Raw genomic sequence first — 18160 nt, forward strand, 5'->3', positions numbered from 1 at the left:
TGTTTAGCAAGCAGTAAGGCCGTGTTGGGCTTACTGCTGCTTTGTAAAAGGGGCCCTAAATAACTTGCGACAAATAACTGAAATTACGTGTAGGTGCCACATAAATATTATTTACAGGGCTTTCTTTAGTCTCTCTCTGAAGATGATCTGTATTCGTATATAACAATTCAACACAAGGTTGTCCTGAAGTAAGTTTTAAAAGAAAACCAAAGCCAAATTTCACATAATAAACAAACAAAAGCTAATCAAACAATCCCTCAGGTACCTATGTCCAACCTACAGAAGGTGCTGACCATTGGAGCTGACTCTGTGGGTGATGTGGGTGCTTGAGCACCCCCAATTTTGAGAAACTTCCTTGTATGTGTCCAGGGAGGGGTCATTTCCATTGGGCTTAGCACCCCCAATAATTTTGAAAAGTTGGCTCCTATGGTGCTGACATTTCTACACAGAGAAGGGCAGGAACCCCTCAGAGTGTTTCCACAGGAAGGAGGAAATGGTAGCACTGACCCTACAGCCAGTACACAAAATCTGCAGGTGCTATTTCCAAAGAGAAAATAGCTGCACACTGGTGCTTTGAAAATTACCTGTACACACAGATGATTGTACCTAATACTTTATATATATATTAGTTTTTTTTACACTAAAATAACACATGAATGCCTGAAAATGCAAAAGTATGTGGATTGCTGCAAATGCAATCCTTAGCCCAGCCCCACAAACACCTCCCTTACATATCAGGTAGAAGTGAGTGAATATTTTTACCCACATACTTCTTGGTCAATTGTGAGATAGCCAGTTCACTTGAGTAAAGTACTTCTTACCCATGGAAATTAATTTGAACTATAAAGTAATGCAACCATCAGTCTGAGTTTCTTGAACTGTTCACCTAGAAATAACCAACCAGCTGTGGGTAAGACCTTTTTATCGAACAGAATACAGCTGTGACAAGCTCTTTGGTCCCATTGATAATAATATGTCTCACTTTCAACTCATTTCTTGGCCATTATTTGAATGTATTCAATCAAATTAGCATGGTGATCGCTCATCATCATTCATCAACTGCTCACTAACTTCACAATCATTTGCAGGAGTTTGAGAACATTCTCAAAGGAAAGTACACAGGAGATCCAAGATCAAAAATTGCAAATTGAAGACAAACGAAATGGACTCCAAAGGTGGGAGCTATGAACTGAAAGTTGGTTCTACAGAGATAAAACAACTCTCTCTAATCAAATTTCCAGATCTCTGTCATACAAAATTCAGGAAGCAGAAATCAAACCTCCAGACAGCATGCGCTGAGTATTTTGGCTCTGTACTAATGGCTTTATAACTTGCTCTACAACCATATTTTGTATTTATTTCCATGCATGCTACATAGAAGGATCAATGGTTACTTCTCAGGCAGTACTTCTGCATTGAATACCCCCCCCCCCCCTGAAAAAAAGCTATTAGGCTGCATTGTTCATTTAATTTTATTTAGTGAATGCAGATCCATGAAGTCAATAAGCTCCTCATTAACTGAGGATTGATTTGTTTTATTGGTACCCCACGCTTTCCCACTCATGGCAGGCTCAATGCAGCTTACATTGGGCAAAGGAGGGTTAAGTGACTTGCCCAGAGTCACAAGGAGCTGCCTGTGCCTGAAGTGGGAATTGAACTCAGTTCCTCACGACCAAAGTCCACCACCCTAACCACTAGGCCACTCCTCCACTGTTGCTACTATTTGAGATTCTACATGGAATGTTGCTATTCCACCAATGTGGCCACACAGGCTTCTGCTTCTGTGAGTCTGACGTCCAGCACGTACTTGCAGGACGTCAGACTCACAGAAACAGAAGCCTGCGCAGCCTTCTACATGGAATGTTGCTAGTGGAATAAACATTCCATGTAGAATCTCCAATAGTATCTATTTTATTGTTGTTACATTTGTACCCCACGCTTTCCCACTCATGGCAGGCTCAATGCAGCTTACATGGGGCAGTGGAGGGTTAAGTGACTTGCCCAGAGTCACAAGGAGCTGCCTGTGCCTGAAGTGGGAATTGAACTCAGTTCCTCAGGACCAAAGTCCACCACCACCCTAACCACTAGGCCACTAGTTTAATAGGATACCTATTAAACTAGGTCTTAGGAGGTCTTTTACTAAAGATTAGTGCAGGTTATCTGCCACAGGCCCCATTTTATTCCTATGGATCTTGCTGCAGATAATTATATAAATTTTTTTTTTTTTTTTTTAAAGAACCTTTCAGTTTGTAGACAGATGCTCCTCTACAATGTATCACGGTATCTCTCCAGAAACGCACCTTGGCTTGGCTCTAAGGCCCCAGCCATGGACTATTTTCATCATGCCAGTTCAAAGTTGAGGAGTGGAATTTAACAGAAGAAACCTGTTTGTGATTTGCTGTGATTCCCATTCTCTGATCCAAAGGGTATCCACAGGAGGTCTGGCCATAAGATGAGCCTTAGATGGGCAAAGGAAGTCAATGCAGACTTTGCACATGAAAGCTCTAACCCTTGTCCACCCACCTGGAACATTTATACAGCTGCGGGAGCCAAAATATTGTAAGCTGAACCACAAAAAAAACTACCCTTAAAACCAAAGTTAGACCAGTGTCGCTTTATTTTCAGAAATAGTCACAATAGGTGGGGCTGACTAGACAGTGTAGGCTCAGAGGTAAACAAGTTTTTTTGCAGGGGGGGGGGAGGAGGGAATAATTTTATAAATGTGCACACCTTGCCCTTTGTGGGCCTTGGTGAATTTTCAAAGTGAAAGCATACATGTATTTATGCCTTGAAAAATTATTCAAGGGAATTTATGTGCTTATAGTTATATCTGCTGTTTAATATGTACAAGTTTTCTGTGCATTTCCAAAAGTTCACAGGTAAACGTAAGCCCCTTCCTGATCCTCATCCCAGGAATGTCTCTGTTCACTCTAGGGAAATTTACACATGTACAGCCTGTATGCACATATCAGGCATACAATTTTATAAAAGAATATAAGACACTACTTTATCCACAGAAATGCTTTTGAAAATTAGCTTCCATATACCTAAGTAAGCAAGAGAGAGGAAAAAGAAAAAACTATGGGAGTATTTTACTAAGGTGCGCTAGCGTTTTTAGCTCACTCTAAAAATCAGCTGGCGCAAAACCCTGAGATACCCATTATATTCCTATGGGCGTCTCAGCTGATTTTTTAAAAAAATTATTTATTGAATTTTATACAATTTAACAGAATATACTGTCAAATGAAATACAGCCTTCAAATTCAGATGAAGAGTACATATTATCATATCAAACATATAACATATAAGAAAGGCAAAAGAAAAAAGAACTTTCTTCATTATAATCATTCAAAAGCAATATATATGTATGGCTTTCTTAGACCACAATCTGATGGGGGGGGGGCGATATGAATTAGAGAAGATTATAGAAGCAAAATTTATGTTAATTAAAGCGTCGTATTCCCCATTTTCTTCACTATTAGCAGCAGCTGATTTTTAGCATGAGCTAAAAAAACGCTAGCACACCTTAGTAAAAGGCCCCCTATATGAGAAAACTATTTCTTCTTACTACAGAGCAGAAACATAAGCTTCTCCCCTGCTTGTCCAATACACAAAATGGTGCACTGTCCACCAAATGGCTCACACCAAGCACAGGAAAAAAAAAAGATAATGGAGATTCAATAGCAAAGAACAATTCAGCTTGTTGCTATCAGAAGGCTTCTATACAGAAAGACACAATAAGGTAGCACATTTCATCCAGTGGAAACCATGTCAACGCTATAACATAGGGGGGTCTTTTACCAGGGGCGTAGCTACATGGGGCCACGGGGGCATGGGCCCCAGTAGATTTGGCCCCAGCCCCCCCCCCCCGCCGCCAAACCATTCAACCCCCCCTCCCACCGCCAACCCTCCTCCGCCGCTGCCGCCGGGTACCTTTGCTGGCGGGGGTTCCCAACCCCCGCCTGCCAAAGTCCTCCGGCGCGGCCGTGTTGCTGATCTGCAAGGGCACGCTTCTTGTTTTTGCTCTTAGCGTGCCTTAACAGCAAAACTTAAAGTGTGGTAAGTGGAAAGGCTGTGCGCTAATTGTTGGGCTACCCAGCATCTCCTGGCAAGTACCTCAATTAAAACTTCATTAGCATGGGTAAACTTTATCTCAATCAGTACGAAAGGCACTTAGCACCTCCTAACCACAAAAGTGACTGTACCCAGTACTGTGCAGTCCCTGCCCAATCTCTACCTACTTCCCGCCCCCTGTCACAACCTACAAGTTAGGGCCAGATTCTGTAAATAGCATCTAAAAAAATGGGCACATCCGCGCATAGGAGAACAGGGGAACCACCGAAAACCTCGTGTAAATACCGCACCTAAATTAGGTGCCGTTCCCCCATATTCTATAACCACACACAAAGATTTGAGGAATGCCCCTGACATGCCTACACTCCTCCCATGGCCATGCCCCCTTTCCAACTATGAGTGTATAAATTTTTTTTTGTTACATTTGTACCCTGCGCTTTCCCACTCATGGCAGGCGCAATGCGGCTTACATGGGGCAATGGAGGGTTAAGTGACTTGCCAACTACTGCTGATAATTGGTTATTATATTTAAGAGAAACATGATTTATTGAACAACAGGTGGAGGAAAGTTTTTTATGCCAATGATGAATGGTTCCAGCCAATCAAGGAGGCTGTAGCTTCATAAGGGTGACAGTCCCTGGAAGCTCTTTGAGGCTTTTTCCTTCTTCCTCAATTGATACCGTTCATCTCTACGGTCTCACTTCTATTGTTTTTGAGAACATAATATTTTGTTTGTTAGTTAGCTTTTGTTAAGAGTTCTCACCTCATTTAAGTGTGTATTTGCAAAATAAACCCATTTGGAGACACTACCCTATGGAAAACAAGAGAAGTAAAATCTAGGGTTATCTGATGTTAGACACAGTGAGTCACCTCTCTCAGCCCTGCCACAAACCATTTCATTCATACTTCATCTACATACAAAATATATTACACATTTCTGAGATCAGATCCAAAATAAGATGACTTAGGCATATGCAAAACTAACCTACCTGGAGAGAATAAGGCAACGGAAAATATCCAGTCCAAGCTTCTCTCAGGCCTGCCCTCAGAAAGGATCAGTTTGTGCAGACATTGAAAGTCTGAGGGGTCCTTTTACTAAGGTGCGCGGAAAAATGGCCTGCAGTAGTGTAGGCACGTGTTTTGGGCGCGTGCAGATACATTTTTCAGAATGCCTGCAAAAAATACATTTTTCAAATTTTTGCCGAAAATGGACATGCAGCAAAATCAGAATTGGCGCGCGTCCATTTGGGGTCTGAGACCTTACCGCCAGCCATTGACCCAGTGTTAGAGTCTCACACGGTAATTATTTTTCAGACACGCGTATCGGACGTGCACCAAAAATGAAATTATCGCAAGAGCCACGTGGTAGCCGGGCGGTAACTCCATTTTGGCACACGTAGACGCTTACGCGGCTTAGTTAAAGGACCCCTGAATGTCCAGTCTGAGAGACTTGACTGGCTAATCCCAACCCAGCATAGTGACCTCCCTACACAGAATCATAGGAGCCAACGTTTCACAATTATTGGGGGTGCTAAGCCCAGTGGAAATAACCCCTCCCTGGACACATTCAATGAATATTCTCTATATTGGGGGTGCTCAAGCACCCACAGAGTCGGCTCCTATGCACAGAATGCTTTTCCTAATTCTCTACAGGAAGCTTTGAACCTTATGGTATCTTTCACTTTACCATCAATAAATGTTATGTAGAGATTCTTTTGCTGTATGTTACAGTATTTGGTGGCTCTGTTCCATATATTGCTATTGATTTTCATTTTGTGTTTTTATGCTTTTGTATTTTATGTCATTTATAAAGTTAATCAAAATATTTGGCTTCTGACTTGCTATAAAGAACTCATCACTATCTCACCAATGCAAGTTGAACATCACATTGCTAAAGTTCATTCAATCATGTTCATTCTTCATGACTGAATGAACTTAGCAATGTGATGTTCAACTTGCATTGGTGAGACAGTGATGTCATTTATATTCCACTTTGGGGTATGTATGTGGAAAATACATAAAGGTGGCAATTTTGTAAAGCATTTTCCATGTGTAAGGCATGTTTTGCATGTGGAAAGATCTATTATAAAATGAGACAAGGAATTACATGCGTAAAAAGTAGGTGTATGGAAATAGTACCCCTATTTTGAATATGATCTGTTATGGGCATTGCTGGGGGCAGAGTTTCTTTACAGCAGGAGTTAAATTTGTGCAACGGCGTTTGTGAACCACTAGGGAGCTCTGCAGAAACCCTATTTTATAAAGACACATAGCTGCCCTGTTAAGAAATTATCTCCTCCCCCAAATAAATAAATAATATTCATTGGCGTCCTCTGACTTTCCCAGTGAGGCCCTAAGCATCCCTGTATGATAACATTATTGTGTGCTAAATGTTTGCTGGTACAATCCACCGATATGTAATTCCTGTGATAATACAGTGACCTGTGAGACTCAAATTTGAGCACAGAGTCACCAGAGGCCACTACCAGAGAGCTAGAGGACTTGCAAAGTTTGGCCACTGGACACTCTCTAGTGCAGAGCTTTCCAAACTGTGGGTTAGGACCCCAAATAGGGTCTTCACAGGTGCATCGTTATTTTTTACCTCCGGGGGGGGGGGGGGGATCACACAATGTTTTGGGCCGTGGTTATAAGGTCACGCCACTAAAAAATTGATAAGCGCTGCTCTAGAGACAGTCCAGCTACTCAGACAGCTTGTTACTGTGCCGTTCTACATCCATATCCCATTTACTGACCTGGGAATAGAGAAATCAGAAGGATTGTCCATGTGGCACATGACCCCCCCACACACAAACACACACACACACACACACTCCCCCCCCCCCCCAAAAAAATGATGATCAGTCAGAACTGTTGTTGCAAACAGGCACAATAATGTCACCCCTGCAGAAATCAATCCTTGAACACAAAGGTTAGGGGGCTTCCTTCTTTTCTGTAAGTTAATTTATTATGCATTATAGTTTAATGCTAAGGTGCTGCTGGGAGTTATGAGCATTGCTAATATTCCAAGTACCGTTAAATATAAAAACACTGTATCATACCAGACGTAGGAAATGACAGCAGAAAGAGACTTTATGGCCTACCTAGTCCATAGTCCCCTAGACTATCCCCTGCTGCATAACTCTTACTGCACCTCCAAACATCTCAAATGTTGCCACTAGGGATCCTCTAAGAAAGACCAATAGTTCCATAGCCTGATAGACAGAGACAACAAATGTTAGGTCTTCACTCAAAATATTTTATTTTTGTTACATTTGTACCCTGTGCTTTCCCACTCATAGCAGGCTCAATGCGGCTTACATGGGGCAATGGGGGGTTAAGTGACTTGCCCAGAGTCACAAGGAGCTGCCTATGCCTGAAGTGGGAACTGAACTCAGTTCCTCAGGCCCAAAGTCCACCACCCTAACCACTAGGCCACTCCTCCACACAGGCATTGCTTTGTCCAGTCTAAGGCATGGTATATGTTCTCTCTCTCTACAGAAAAATACATGTTCCATGTTGAGTCAGATCTACACCCATTGAGCTAGCATCCTGACTCTGACTGTGACCAGTCTGGAGCACCTGGAAAAGCCCATCAGATCTCAATAGGAAAATCATTTCCTTGCAGTTCACTCCCAGATTTAAGCAATGGAGACATCCCAATCTGTCTGGCTAATACTTATTAATGGATTTCTCCTCCAGAAACTTGTCCAAACCTTTTCTAAATTCAGATGAACTACTAGCCTTGACCACATCCTGTGGCAATAAATTCCACAGTTTCATTGTTCACAAAGTGAAACAATACTTTCTTCAATTTGCTTTAAAATGTGTTAATAGTTAGTTTCCTAGTATTATCTGAAAGGGTAAAATAACCTGACCTGATTTATTAAGGTTTCAATCCCACCTCTATCGCTCTTTGCAACCTTGGGCGAGTCACTGCCCCCTCCTTGACCTCAGGTACCATTTAGACTGGGAACCCATTTGGGCAGAGAAATAACTCACGTACCTGAATGTAACTCACCTTGAGTTCAGATTTGAAAGGCGAGTAATAAATCTTAAATTCCAACCCAACCGGTTTCAAGGCATTCATGACTTCATAAACTTCTATCATATCCCCTTTCGCTCATCTTTTCTACCAGCCGAATAGCACTAATCTGCTTAGCCTTTCTTATTAAAGAGGCCCTTTTACTAAAGCTTAGTACATGCTAAGTATCGAGCGGCCCACAGGTATAAAACGGGACATGCAGCATTTAGGGGTCCTTTTACCAAGCTGGGGTAGTGGTGGGGGCCATTTTTACTGCAGTGAGTAAACTCCAGCCCCCCCCCCCCCCAAAAAAAAAATGGCTATGCAGTAAGATTACTTTTACCACACGGCCATGTGGTGGGGAGCACTTACCGCCATCCTCTGGGTGACAGTAAGGGCTCCCGCTGTAACCCAGCAGTATCTGGGCAGCACACGGTGCTGCCCAATTACCACCAGGTCAGCGCCGTGGTAAAATTTCCCAAAATATTTTCTGGCGTGCCGAAAATGGCGTGTACTCAAGCTGGAAGTACCGCCAGCGGTAGTTCCGGGTTGTCACATGGCAATTCTTTCTTAAAAGAGCCCCTCAGTGTGCAGTAATTCTGTTAGTGCATGCTAAGCTTTAGTAAAAGGGCCGCTAAGGGAGGTGTAATATCCTCTATATCTTTTTTTTTTTTGCACTTCTCTGAACCTTTTTTAGTTCTGCTATATCTTCGCAAACAAAATGATAGGGGCACAGCCATCTCAGTCCTGTAGATGTAAGTGTGTGTTGGATACAGTTTTGATGGTCAAGAAATATCAGAATCGTTTAGTTCTTTAAGTATTGCATCCTACTCAGAAAACGGACAAAATTTTCCTTTCTGTATGAGGATTTCTGACTGTTACAGGCAAAAGCAGAAATTCTTTTACCAGTGAAACTAAGGTTTATTAATGGCAAGAACTTCAAAATGTTAAAACAGTTAACAGAAAGTACGTTTTAAAAATAGGTTTTCCACAAAGTGTGATAAGACAATATTTTTTTTTTTTTAGCAAATACACTTCTGAAAATTATGGACCCCATGTAACTCCCCCCGACTAAAGAGTAAAAGATAAGTGAACTATTTTGAAATTTTACAAGTTCAAAATATTTTTAAGAAAAAGTTATAAAAAGTAGTAAAAAGAATGTTAATAAAATGATGGACTGATGACGATCTAGAGTGAGTAGCTTTGATAGCCATTGAATTTGAATCACTACTGATGGTCTGTTATCTCTATAAGAACACAATCTGAGAATTAATACCTGGTGTATGATGATAGTTTTGAAGTTGTAAATAAAGCGCTAGGATTGAATAATATAGATATATAATTTGCCTATTGACAGCCCTATGTAACGACACAAATGGGAAAAAAAAAAACCCAAAACATTTGCCCATCTGTTCCCTAAGAGGTAACTTCAAATATTCTTTTATTAATAGTGATGATAAAATTTCTGATGTTATTTTGCAATATTTATGTATCGGCTTTGGTGATAAGCAATGAATTATCAAGAAACCTATATAGCCTTGACAGAGGGGTGTTTGATGGAACTAGTATTATTCCAGAAAAGTTGTGATTTTTAATCATTTTTTGTGAGATAATGGTTCAGAAATTTGATAAACAGCTAGCAGTTCCTTTATTATTAATTCTGAAAATGTTTCCTTTCTATCTTGCATCTTGTCTCATTCCTCCCTTTTCCTACTGCCCCCCATCACTCCCAAAAAGTAAACGCAGGTTGTAAAAACTTGTAGAGATTAATTTTGTTTGCTCAACGTTGTGTATGTCACAAACTTCCCCATACTTGAGATTAAACAGACTATGATGTTAGTTAAGGTCTACAAAACCCAACGAGCGTGTGCCCGATTTATTTGAAAAACCCTCAACAACCAAAGTAAAAAAATAAAATAAAATGCCAAATAAAAAGTAGTGATTGGAGATGATTTCAGTATTGCAGTTGCTATGTTCGTTCACTTAAATGCATGAAAGAATGGGCAAGAACCCAGTTGAAGGTGAGCTGTCACTGGACTAATTCAATGTTTGCCACCAGCTTTCCAAAGTTATCTTCCTTTCATCAGGTCAGTGAAGAGCCCAGTGTAATTGTGCTGTTTCTCCACTGACCTCTGGAAAGCTGATTACTGAGGTATCTAGTCCAATGAAACCAATCATAGAAAGACACAGCCTCTGGTATATGCAGGAGGTACAAGTTCACTTAATGGAAACATCCGCAGCGGACACCAACACACCTACACAGATGACTCTTCTGGAATCCTATTAAAGCTGAGGAATGAAGGTTTTATTCCACATTGGAGTGGAGGCGTAGCCTAGTGGTTAGTGCAGTGGGCTGGGAACCAAGGAAGACAGGGTTCAAATTCCAAGTCACAGATGCTCCATGTGACCTTGGGTAAGTCACTTCACCCATCATTGCCTCAGGTCAAAACTTAAATGGTAAACTCCCATACAAACTGTATCTGAATTTGTAACTTGTCTTGAGCTCATTAGAAAAATTCAGTAATTAAATCCAAAATCAAATTAATACTCACCTTCCCTGTTTCGTTATGATCATTTCTGTTTGATGCTTGTGAAATTTCACCCAGAGTGGATAATTGTTTAGAACAACTTGTAGTTTCCCTGACACTTGATATCCAGGGACAGGATAGTGGGGCCCACGTTGAAAAATGTGCTGCACAGGACTGGAGTAGGCACCCTCACTGGCAGAAGGGTAGTCAGCACTGACACCACTGGGAGAATACACTTCACAGATAGGGACTGGGTAGCCATTAGACCCTGTAGCTTGCGGTCTTACTGGGCTATATGTGCAGTTACTCAAGGCTGGACTTAAAAACCTCCCAGAACTTGATACTCCAAAACCTGGCATCGTCTGTCCCGGGTAGGAGAAGTTCAGAGAACAGTTCTCCTGGCCCATCTGGGTCTGTTCTGAGTAGAAGAACCTTTCTTGTGCTCCCATCTTTAGCTCAGGCAATTCTTTGTTCTGAGGATCCACTTCTTTGGTAAAACTTTGTGACTCAGTCCCATTCAGCATAGTGAGAACAGAACTGGCTCCAGAATCTGAGTCTAGTGCTCCCATTGACAGCCAGCACAGAAAAGGACACGATTAGGGGGCGAGGGTGTGCAGAGAAGGGAAGATCTCCAGCTGACTGCGTCTCAGTACCAAAACTCTCTCCCAGCCTTCTTTTGCCATTAGCATCACAAGTGATCAAAGTATATGTAGAGGTACAGAGAGAAAAACGCAAAACAATAGAATTCCCCTCATCAGTTAGCAGAGTCCCTGCAGAGCTTTCGTCTACTTTTTTGCCCTTTTGATTAGTTGCAGGAGTCCTCTGACTGCTCCTCCCCGTCATTCAACCTGCTCCATGCTCTCTTGTATTAGCTGAACCCGTCCTCCTTCTTATTCAAAGAAACCGGCTCGCCCTCAAGGAGGACAGAGCTTATAGATTGGTTGATTCGTCTTAGTAGGCGGGTCCTATCTTAGTATTTTCCTACGACTCTTCAAGTCTCCTTCTATGAAACAGGACGCCCTCAAGAACGACGGGCTTTTAGATTGTCTGGTTGCTCAGGAGGCGGGTCTTATTTTAATATATTCATAAGAGTAGGGACGCGCCCCTTTGTTTTACACTTTGTCACTGTGCACAATTGCTGTTTCGGAAAAGGCAGCCTCCTAGTTTGAACTAACCGTAATGATTTTATATATGGTTTAAATTCTGACAGAGGTTACTGCTTGCTACAGAAGCACTGGTCCTTCGACACGAATTGAAATATATTTAATTAATGCTTTCTTTGGAATGTCTTGTTGCTTACTGTATTGTATTACAACCATGTCCCAACTTCTTCCCCTCCCCCATCTTCTGGTTTTACCTTAGTGGGATTTTTGTTGCTCCCTTGAGGGCTTCCAGATCTATCAGAACCTGCCTTGCCTAGGCTAAAACCATCACAAGCTTTCTTCATCTGCAGCTAGGGTAGGGGGGAGGGAGGGAGGGGAGATGTAAAGGAAATTCCCATTTCACCCCTCCCAGCCCAATCATGGCTCCCTTCAGAATACCAAAGGTGTTCTTAGCCAATTAATATTGTCACTGTTATAAGATCCAGAAGGTACTAGATCCAATTTTCAGCAATTTGGTGGGCAAAATACTAGTAATAAGTTTTCCACTGTTATAAGATGACAGATTGTCACCACTTGTTATTATTCCCCTCTCCCCCATGCCCTTGGGTGCTGCTCCTGTAGCATCCTCACCCCTGGGCAACACTTGGTACTAGGCCTCCTGTATGGCTGCACAAAGCATTGGGGTTGGGCCACTCACTGCCCTATGCTTTTGAAAATCCATGAAGGTGAACGTCAGACCAAAGATCCATCTAGCCCAGAATGCTGCTTCCAACAGAAGAAGGACTCCTTATTTAGACCTGTTTCAGGAATGTCCAGGTTATAGAATGGTGCTCTGATTGACACCTCCTTAATCCCCCCCCCCCCCCCCCCCCCCCAGTGGTTGCTGTCCCTCTCTCCACTGAAAGTGAAACTGGAAGGGGATAACAGGCTCTATGATAGTCAGCTTCAGGTATTATGAGCATTCTTAACAGAATAGGAAGCAGGTCTGGGGAGTAGCCTAGTGGTTAATGCGGTAGACTGTAAACCAAGTGACCCAGGTTCAAGCCCTACTTCTTTTTTTTCTTAATTGTAAGCCCTACTGCACCTAAATATATAAGACACCTGCAAGTCTGAAGGCTATTGAAGTGGTGTACATTTAGGTACAGTAGGTATTTTTATGTTTCTGGAGGGCTCACAATTACAAAAACAAAGTGTTAAAGTGGAATTTGAACCTGTAACTTCCGGTTACACTCCACTGCACAAACCACTAGGCTGACCCTCGGATCTGCATGGACATCTGTGTGGCCATTTTCTAATAATGCTGGTATACAAATGTCCTTGACCCTTGTTTTCCCCCGTTCAAATTTTGAATGGCTGAGTTTGTAAAAGGAACGTTCATGCTGGACGGTTCAAGTGCACGGACATCAGAGATGGGGTCGTTACTTTTTAAAAGCACTTAAGTAAAAAGTAAAAGTACTGGCTTCAAAAGCAGGGGCGTAGCCAGACCTCATGATGGGGGGGGACAGAGCTTGAGGTGAGGGGGACACATTTTTGTCTGCTGCCCCGCCACCTTGCCGCCTTCCCCACCCACTGCCGCAGCAAATACTTTAGCTGGCAGGGGTCTCCAACTCCCACCAGCATGTCTCCGGAGCCACCACATTGCCCCCTGCTCTGTCTTCCCCTCACGTCCTGCACGATCAGTTTCACGAAAAGGAGCATGCCGGGCGTGAGGGGAAGACAGAGCAGGGCAGGCAATGCAGCAGCGCCGGAGACTGGCGCTGGACAACACTTCAACTGGAGGGAGTTGGGGACCCCCACCAGCAAAACCAGGGGCCCACAGGAAATTTGGGGGGGCCCAGGCCCCCGTGGCCCCATGTAGCTACGCCACTGTTCAAAAGTAGTAAAGTTAAAGTAGAAAGTCTTATTAAAAAATACTCTAAAGTAATAAAGTACAGCTCTTAAAACTACTTTTTTACTACAAAGTAAAAGGCCACAGAACCTAGAATGCTTACAAGCTTTTAGGGGGTCAGACAAGGTCCTTACTAGAAAAAAAACAACACCCTGAACATTGCATTGGGTAGAAGAACATTAATGGCCTTGTTTACTAAGACATGCTGTAGGCACGCTAAAAATGAGCATGCACTGGTGCTAGAGACACCGTAGGAATATATGGGGGTCTCTAGCATTTGTTGCTTGCTAAATTTTAGCACACGCTATAAACGCTAGCGCACCTTAGTAAACAGGGCCCTAATACACCTATTGGAAAACAAACCAAGCTGGATTAGTACAGATCAATCCTACACAGGCGCTTGATGCTAACAGAATGCATGGTCCTTTTCACACATGAACAGAGGTAGCCCCTCATGAAGTATAGAATAAGTAACTACAAACTAAAAATAGAAATATGTAGACAAAAATTAAACTAAAACCTCAAGAAGTCATACTCTGCATACAGTGCAAAACCAAATAAACAGAAACAGTGACACGTCCATTTGTATCATGCAGAATATAAAGAGAGCAGATGTAAATTCCAACAGCATATGTATTCCAATTGCTATATTAAAAATTAACAAATAAAACAAAAACAGAAAATAAGGTGATATCTTTTTATTGGACTAACCTATTACATTTTTTTGACTAGTTTTCGGAGGCCGAAAGATCATTCTTTAAGTTTGGACAAGCATACAGATTACAGCAGTATACTGGCCCAACCCGGTTTTGGTCTCCGAATTAGTCAAAAAATGTATATAGTCCAATATAAAGGTGTCACCTTATTTTTTTTCTTTTCTTTATAGTTATTAACTTTTAAAGTGGACTAACACTGCTGCCGTATTACTTCATCCTAAATTAAAAATAAAATTCTTTTTTCTACTTTTGCTGTCTGGCAGTGCCGTAGCGAGGGTGCCTGACACCCGGGGCGGGTCGGCGCTGCGCACCCCCCCCCCCCGGGTGAAGGTCACGGCACCCCCCCCTCCGGAGCGCTCCCCCCCCCGAAACGCACCCTACCTTTCAGCGGGGGGCAGGTGGGAGGGCCGATCCACCCCCAGTGCACGTCACTGGGAGCTGCATCGGCTCTGCTGCTTCCCTGCTTTCTCTGCCCCGGAACAGGAAGTAACCTGTTCCGGGGCAGAAAGAGCAGGGAACCAGCAAGCTGACACCCTCCCCCAGTGCGTGCACCCGGGGCGGACCGCCCCACCGCCCCCCCCCCCCTTCCTATGCCACTGCTGTCTGGCCATTTAATTTTTCTAATTGTGTTGGTCTCAGTCTCTGGTTACTGCTTTCCTGTCTTCTTTTAACTCTCTTTCCAAGGGTCTCCTGTCCATGTGTCATATTTTTCTCTTCTGTCTTTTTCACTTCTTCCACTACAACCAACTCCAACACTGATCTGTTCCAGCTGTGTGAGTGCTTGAGCAAACCCTTTGTGTCCAGGGAGGGGTAATTTCTATTGGGTTTAGCATCCCCATTTTGAAAAATTGTCTCCTATGTCCCCACCTATACAGTCTTGCCCAATTTCTCTCACTCTCCATAGCCCTTAGCCTCTGTCTCTCTCTCCCCCCCCCCCTTTATCCAGTATCACTTCTCTCTCTGTCACTCTCTCCCCCCTCTCATCCAGTCTTGCCTCATGTCTCCCTCCCTCCCTACGTATCCACTCGTGCCCAATTTCTCTCTCTCTCCCCAGCCATAGCCTCTGTTTCTCCCCCCCCTTCTTTATTCAATATTGCCCCATCTCTCTCTGTCATTTTCTTTCTCCCTCCCCTCCCATCCACTTGCCTTGTTTCTCTCTCCCTGCCCACCTATCTCCCTGCCCACCTATCGAGTCTTGTCCAATTTCTCTCTCCCCCAGCCTATAGCCTCTGCATCTCCCCTCCCCTTTTATCCAGTATTGCCCCGTCTCTCTATATTACTCTCTCTCCCTCCCCATCCATCCAGTCTTGCCTAATCTCTCTTTCTCTCTCCCCTTCCATCCACTGTGACCCTGCAGCACAGTCTCACTCCTTCCCTGTCATCAGTATGTTTTTTTTCTAACTTGGCCCACCAACCTCATTTTCTTGGTCCACAGAAGCTTTGGGTGAAGCAGGGGTGTAGCCAGATGGCTAATTTTGGGTGAGTCTGAGCCCAAGGTGGGTGGGCATGGAATTCACCCTCCCTGGCCCCCCTCTGGTTGGCTGCTCTCTCCACTCTTTCCTGCCCACAAACCCCAAATATTAAATACTTGAGCTGGTGGGGATCTCCAAACCCTGCCAGCTGAATATTTCCTCCTCCTCCTCAAGCAGCCAGCACTCTTCGAAATGGCAGCTGGCAACACTTGCCTCACACTGATGCTGCTATGCATGCTCAGTGCTTTTGCATGTGGGAAAACTGAGCATGTGCAGAAGGGCTGATCTCAGCGTCAGCTCAAGGCAAGTGCTGCTGGCTGACATTTGGAAGAGCGCTGGCTGTTCGAGACAAAATCTTCCGCTGGAAAGGTTTGAGGATCCCCACCAGCCGCAGCAAGAGTGTCACAATTTTGGGTGGGCCCGAGTCCAAGGTGGGTGGGCCCTGGCCCACCCAGTTCCACCTGTGGCTACGCCACTGGGGTGAAGTCCTCCAATAGGATCCGTTTTTCTGTCACAATGGGTCCAACTAGGAGATTGAGCAGTGCTGCACCAGAAGTTGAGGCTGTTCCCACAGTATCAAGTCTTGTGAGTCTTAATACCATGAGAACAGCTTCAACGTCTGGTGCTGTGCGGCTCAACCTCGTGGTGAAACCAGTAGCAGCAGAGAAGCAGATCCCATCAGAGGACTTCACCCGGAGCTTCTGTGGGCTTTTTTTTTTTTACTTAATACATTTTTTGACTAGTTTTCAGAGGCCAAAACCTCCGTCTTCAGGTATGGATAATACAGTGTTGTCCTGACTTAAGGAAGGAGGTTTTGGTCTCTGAAAACTATTTTCCATTTTCATTTTCCCCTCTGTTTACTAAGCCGCTCAGCAACACTGACACAGCCCATTCAAAGTGAATAGGCTGAGTCGGCATTATTTATTTATTTACTAGGATTTATTTACTGCCTTTTTGAAGGAATTCACTCAAGGTGGTGTACAGTAAGAATAGATCAAATATGAGCAATAGGCAGTAACAGCAGTAAAAATATGCAACTAACAATGCAAAGTATGGCATGGTATACTATTTCAATTCTAATCTTTTGGGGACCACTGGTTATAATTATTTTACTCTCAAAATCTACCTAGTGGGAAAGAAGATATTCCACTCACAGCATGTGAATCTTTTTACTGTTTAATCAACCCAAGACCTCAACGCTACCAAGCCTGGCTATTCCACAAGTATTTCTTGAGGAGAGAGAGCAAGTATTCCTTGCGGAATAGCCAGGCTTGGTAGCGTTGAGGTCTTGGGTTGATTAAACAGTAAAAAGATTCACATGCTGTGAGTGGAATATCTTCTTCCCACTAGGTAGATTTTGATGGTATATTATTTGCAATGTCAACACAATACATAATAGAACATTATAATTGATATTGAAGGGTAAGGCAAAGTTGTAGCATATAGATGGGTAAGAAAGTAGGAAGAGTTAGAAAGTAAGGTGACTGATTTGAAGAAAGTACATTAGCACACCACCAGTCACTAGCACAGCTTAGTAAACAGGGGGTTTAGTCTTTTCATTATAGTCAGTTCTTTTTATGTTTTTTAACACTTTGTAACTACCGCCTTGGGTCCAAATGGCGAGAAAAGGCGGTATAAAAGTACAGAGATTAGATTAGATGAGATCTCACATACTTTCGAACAGGCTGTAGCCTGTTCAAAAATACATGTGAAATGGACGTCCGTTAGGAACGTTCTGCCTTGGACAGCCCTATTCTGATTTAAATGTCCTTTCAAAAATGCCCCTCCACAAGTACTTGTTTTAATAGGCAGGAAATACGTCCAAGGCGCAGGTCATTCAAACACTGTCACTTACCGTATAACTGGACCCAAAAAAAGAGCAGTACAAGTGCCAGGATGCACTGGGCTGGTCCTTACACATTTTGCAGGACAGCCTGATGCTTGGGTTGCTGAAAAGAAACGTCTTCATCATAACACATGAACTTCAAATTTAAAAATAAAATAAAAAATTAAGCAAAGGAAAAGCTTGGCTGAACTTAGCTATTGGGTGATTTCATAGTTTGTGACTGATTCATATGGGTGGCATTCTTAATAAGTATATTGAGGTAAGCTCTTCAAAGTGGAGTGGAGGAGTGGCCTAGTGGTTAGGGTGGTGGACTGAGGAACTGAGTTCAATTCCCACTTCAGGCACAGGCAGCTCCTTGTGACTCTGGGCAAGTCACTTAACCCTCCATTGCCCCATGTAAGCCACATTGAGCCTGCCATGAGTGGGAAAGCGCAGGGTACAAATGTAACTAAAAAAGAAGTGTCTGAATGTAAATGTTTCTGCCTTTAAAATCCTGTCTGTGTAGCATGCTA

General features: G+C 43.2%; 1 protein-coding gene across 1 annotated transcript in view; it reads right to left on the minus strand.

Annotated features, from left to right (window-relative positions):
- The window catches only part of TBX21 (T-box transcription factor 21), a 77042-nt gene extending 65895 nt beyond the window's left edge, over nucleotides 1-11147 (minus strand). Inside the window, exon 1 of the mRNA XM_030221389.1 lies at nucleotides 10648-11147. Within this exon, the coding sequence (XP_030077249.1) occupies nucleotides 10648-11147 (500 nt within the window). The remainder of the gene's footprint in view (nucleotides 1-10647) is intronic.
- Between the last annotated feature and the right edge of the window lie 7013 nt (nucleotides 11148-18160).

Source organism: Microcaecilia unicolor, chromosome 12 (genome assembly GCF_901765095.1).
Source record: "Microcaecilia unicolor chromosome 12, aMicUni1.1, whole genome shotgun sequence".
Taxonomy (NCBI): domain Eukaryota; kingdom Metazoa; phylum Chordata; class Amphibia; order Gymnophiona; family Siphonopidae; genus Microcaecilia; species Microcaecilia unicolor.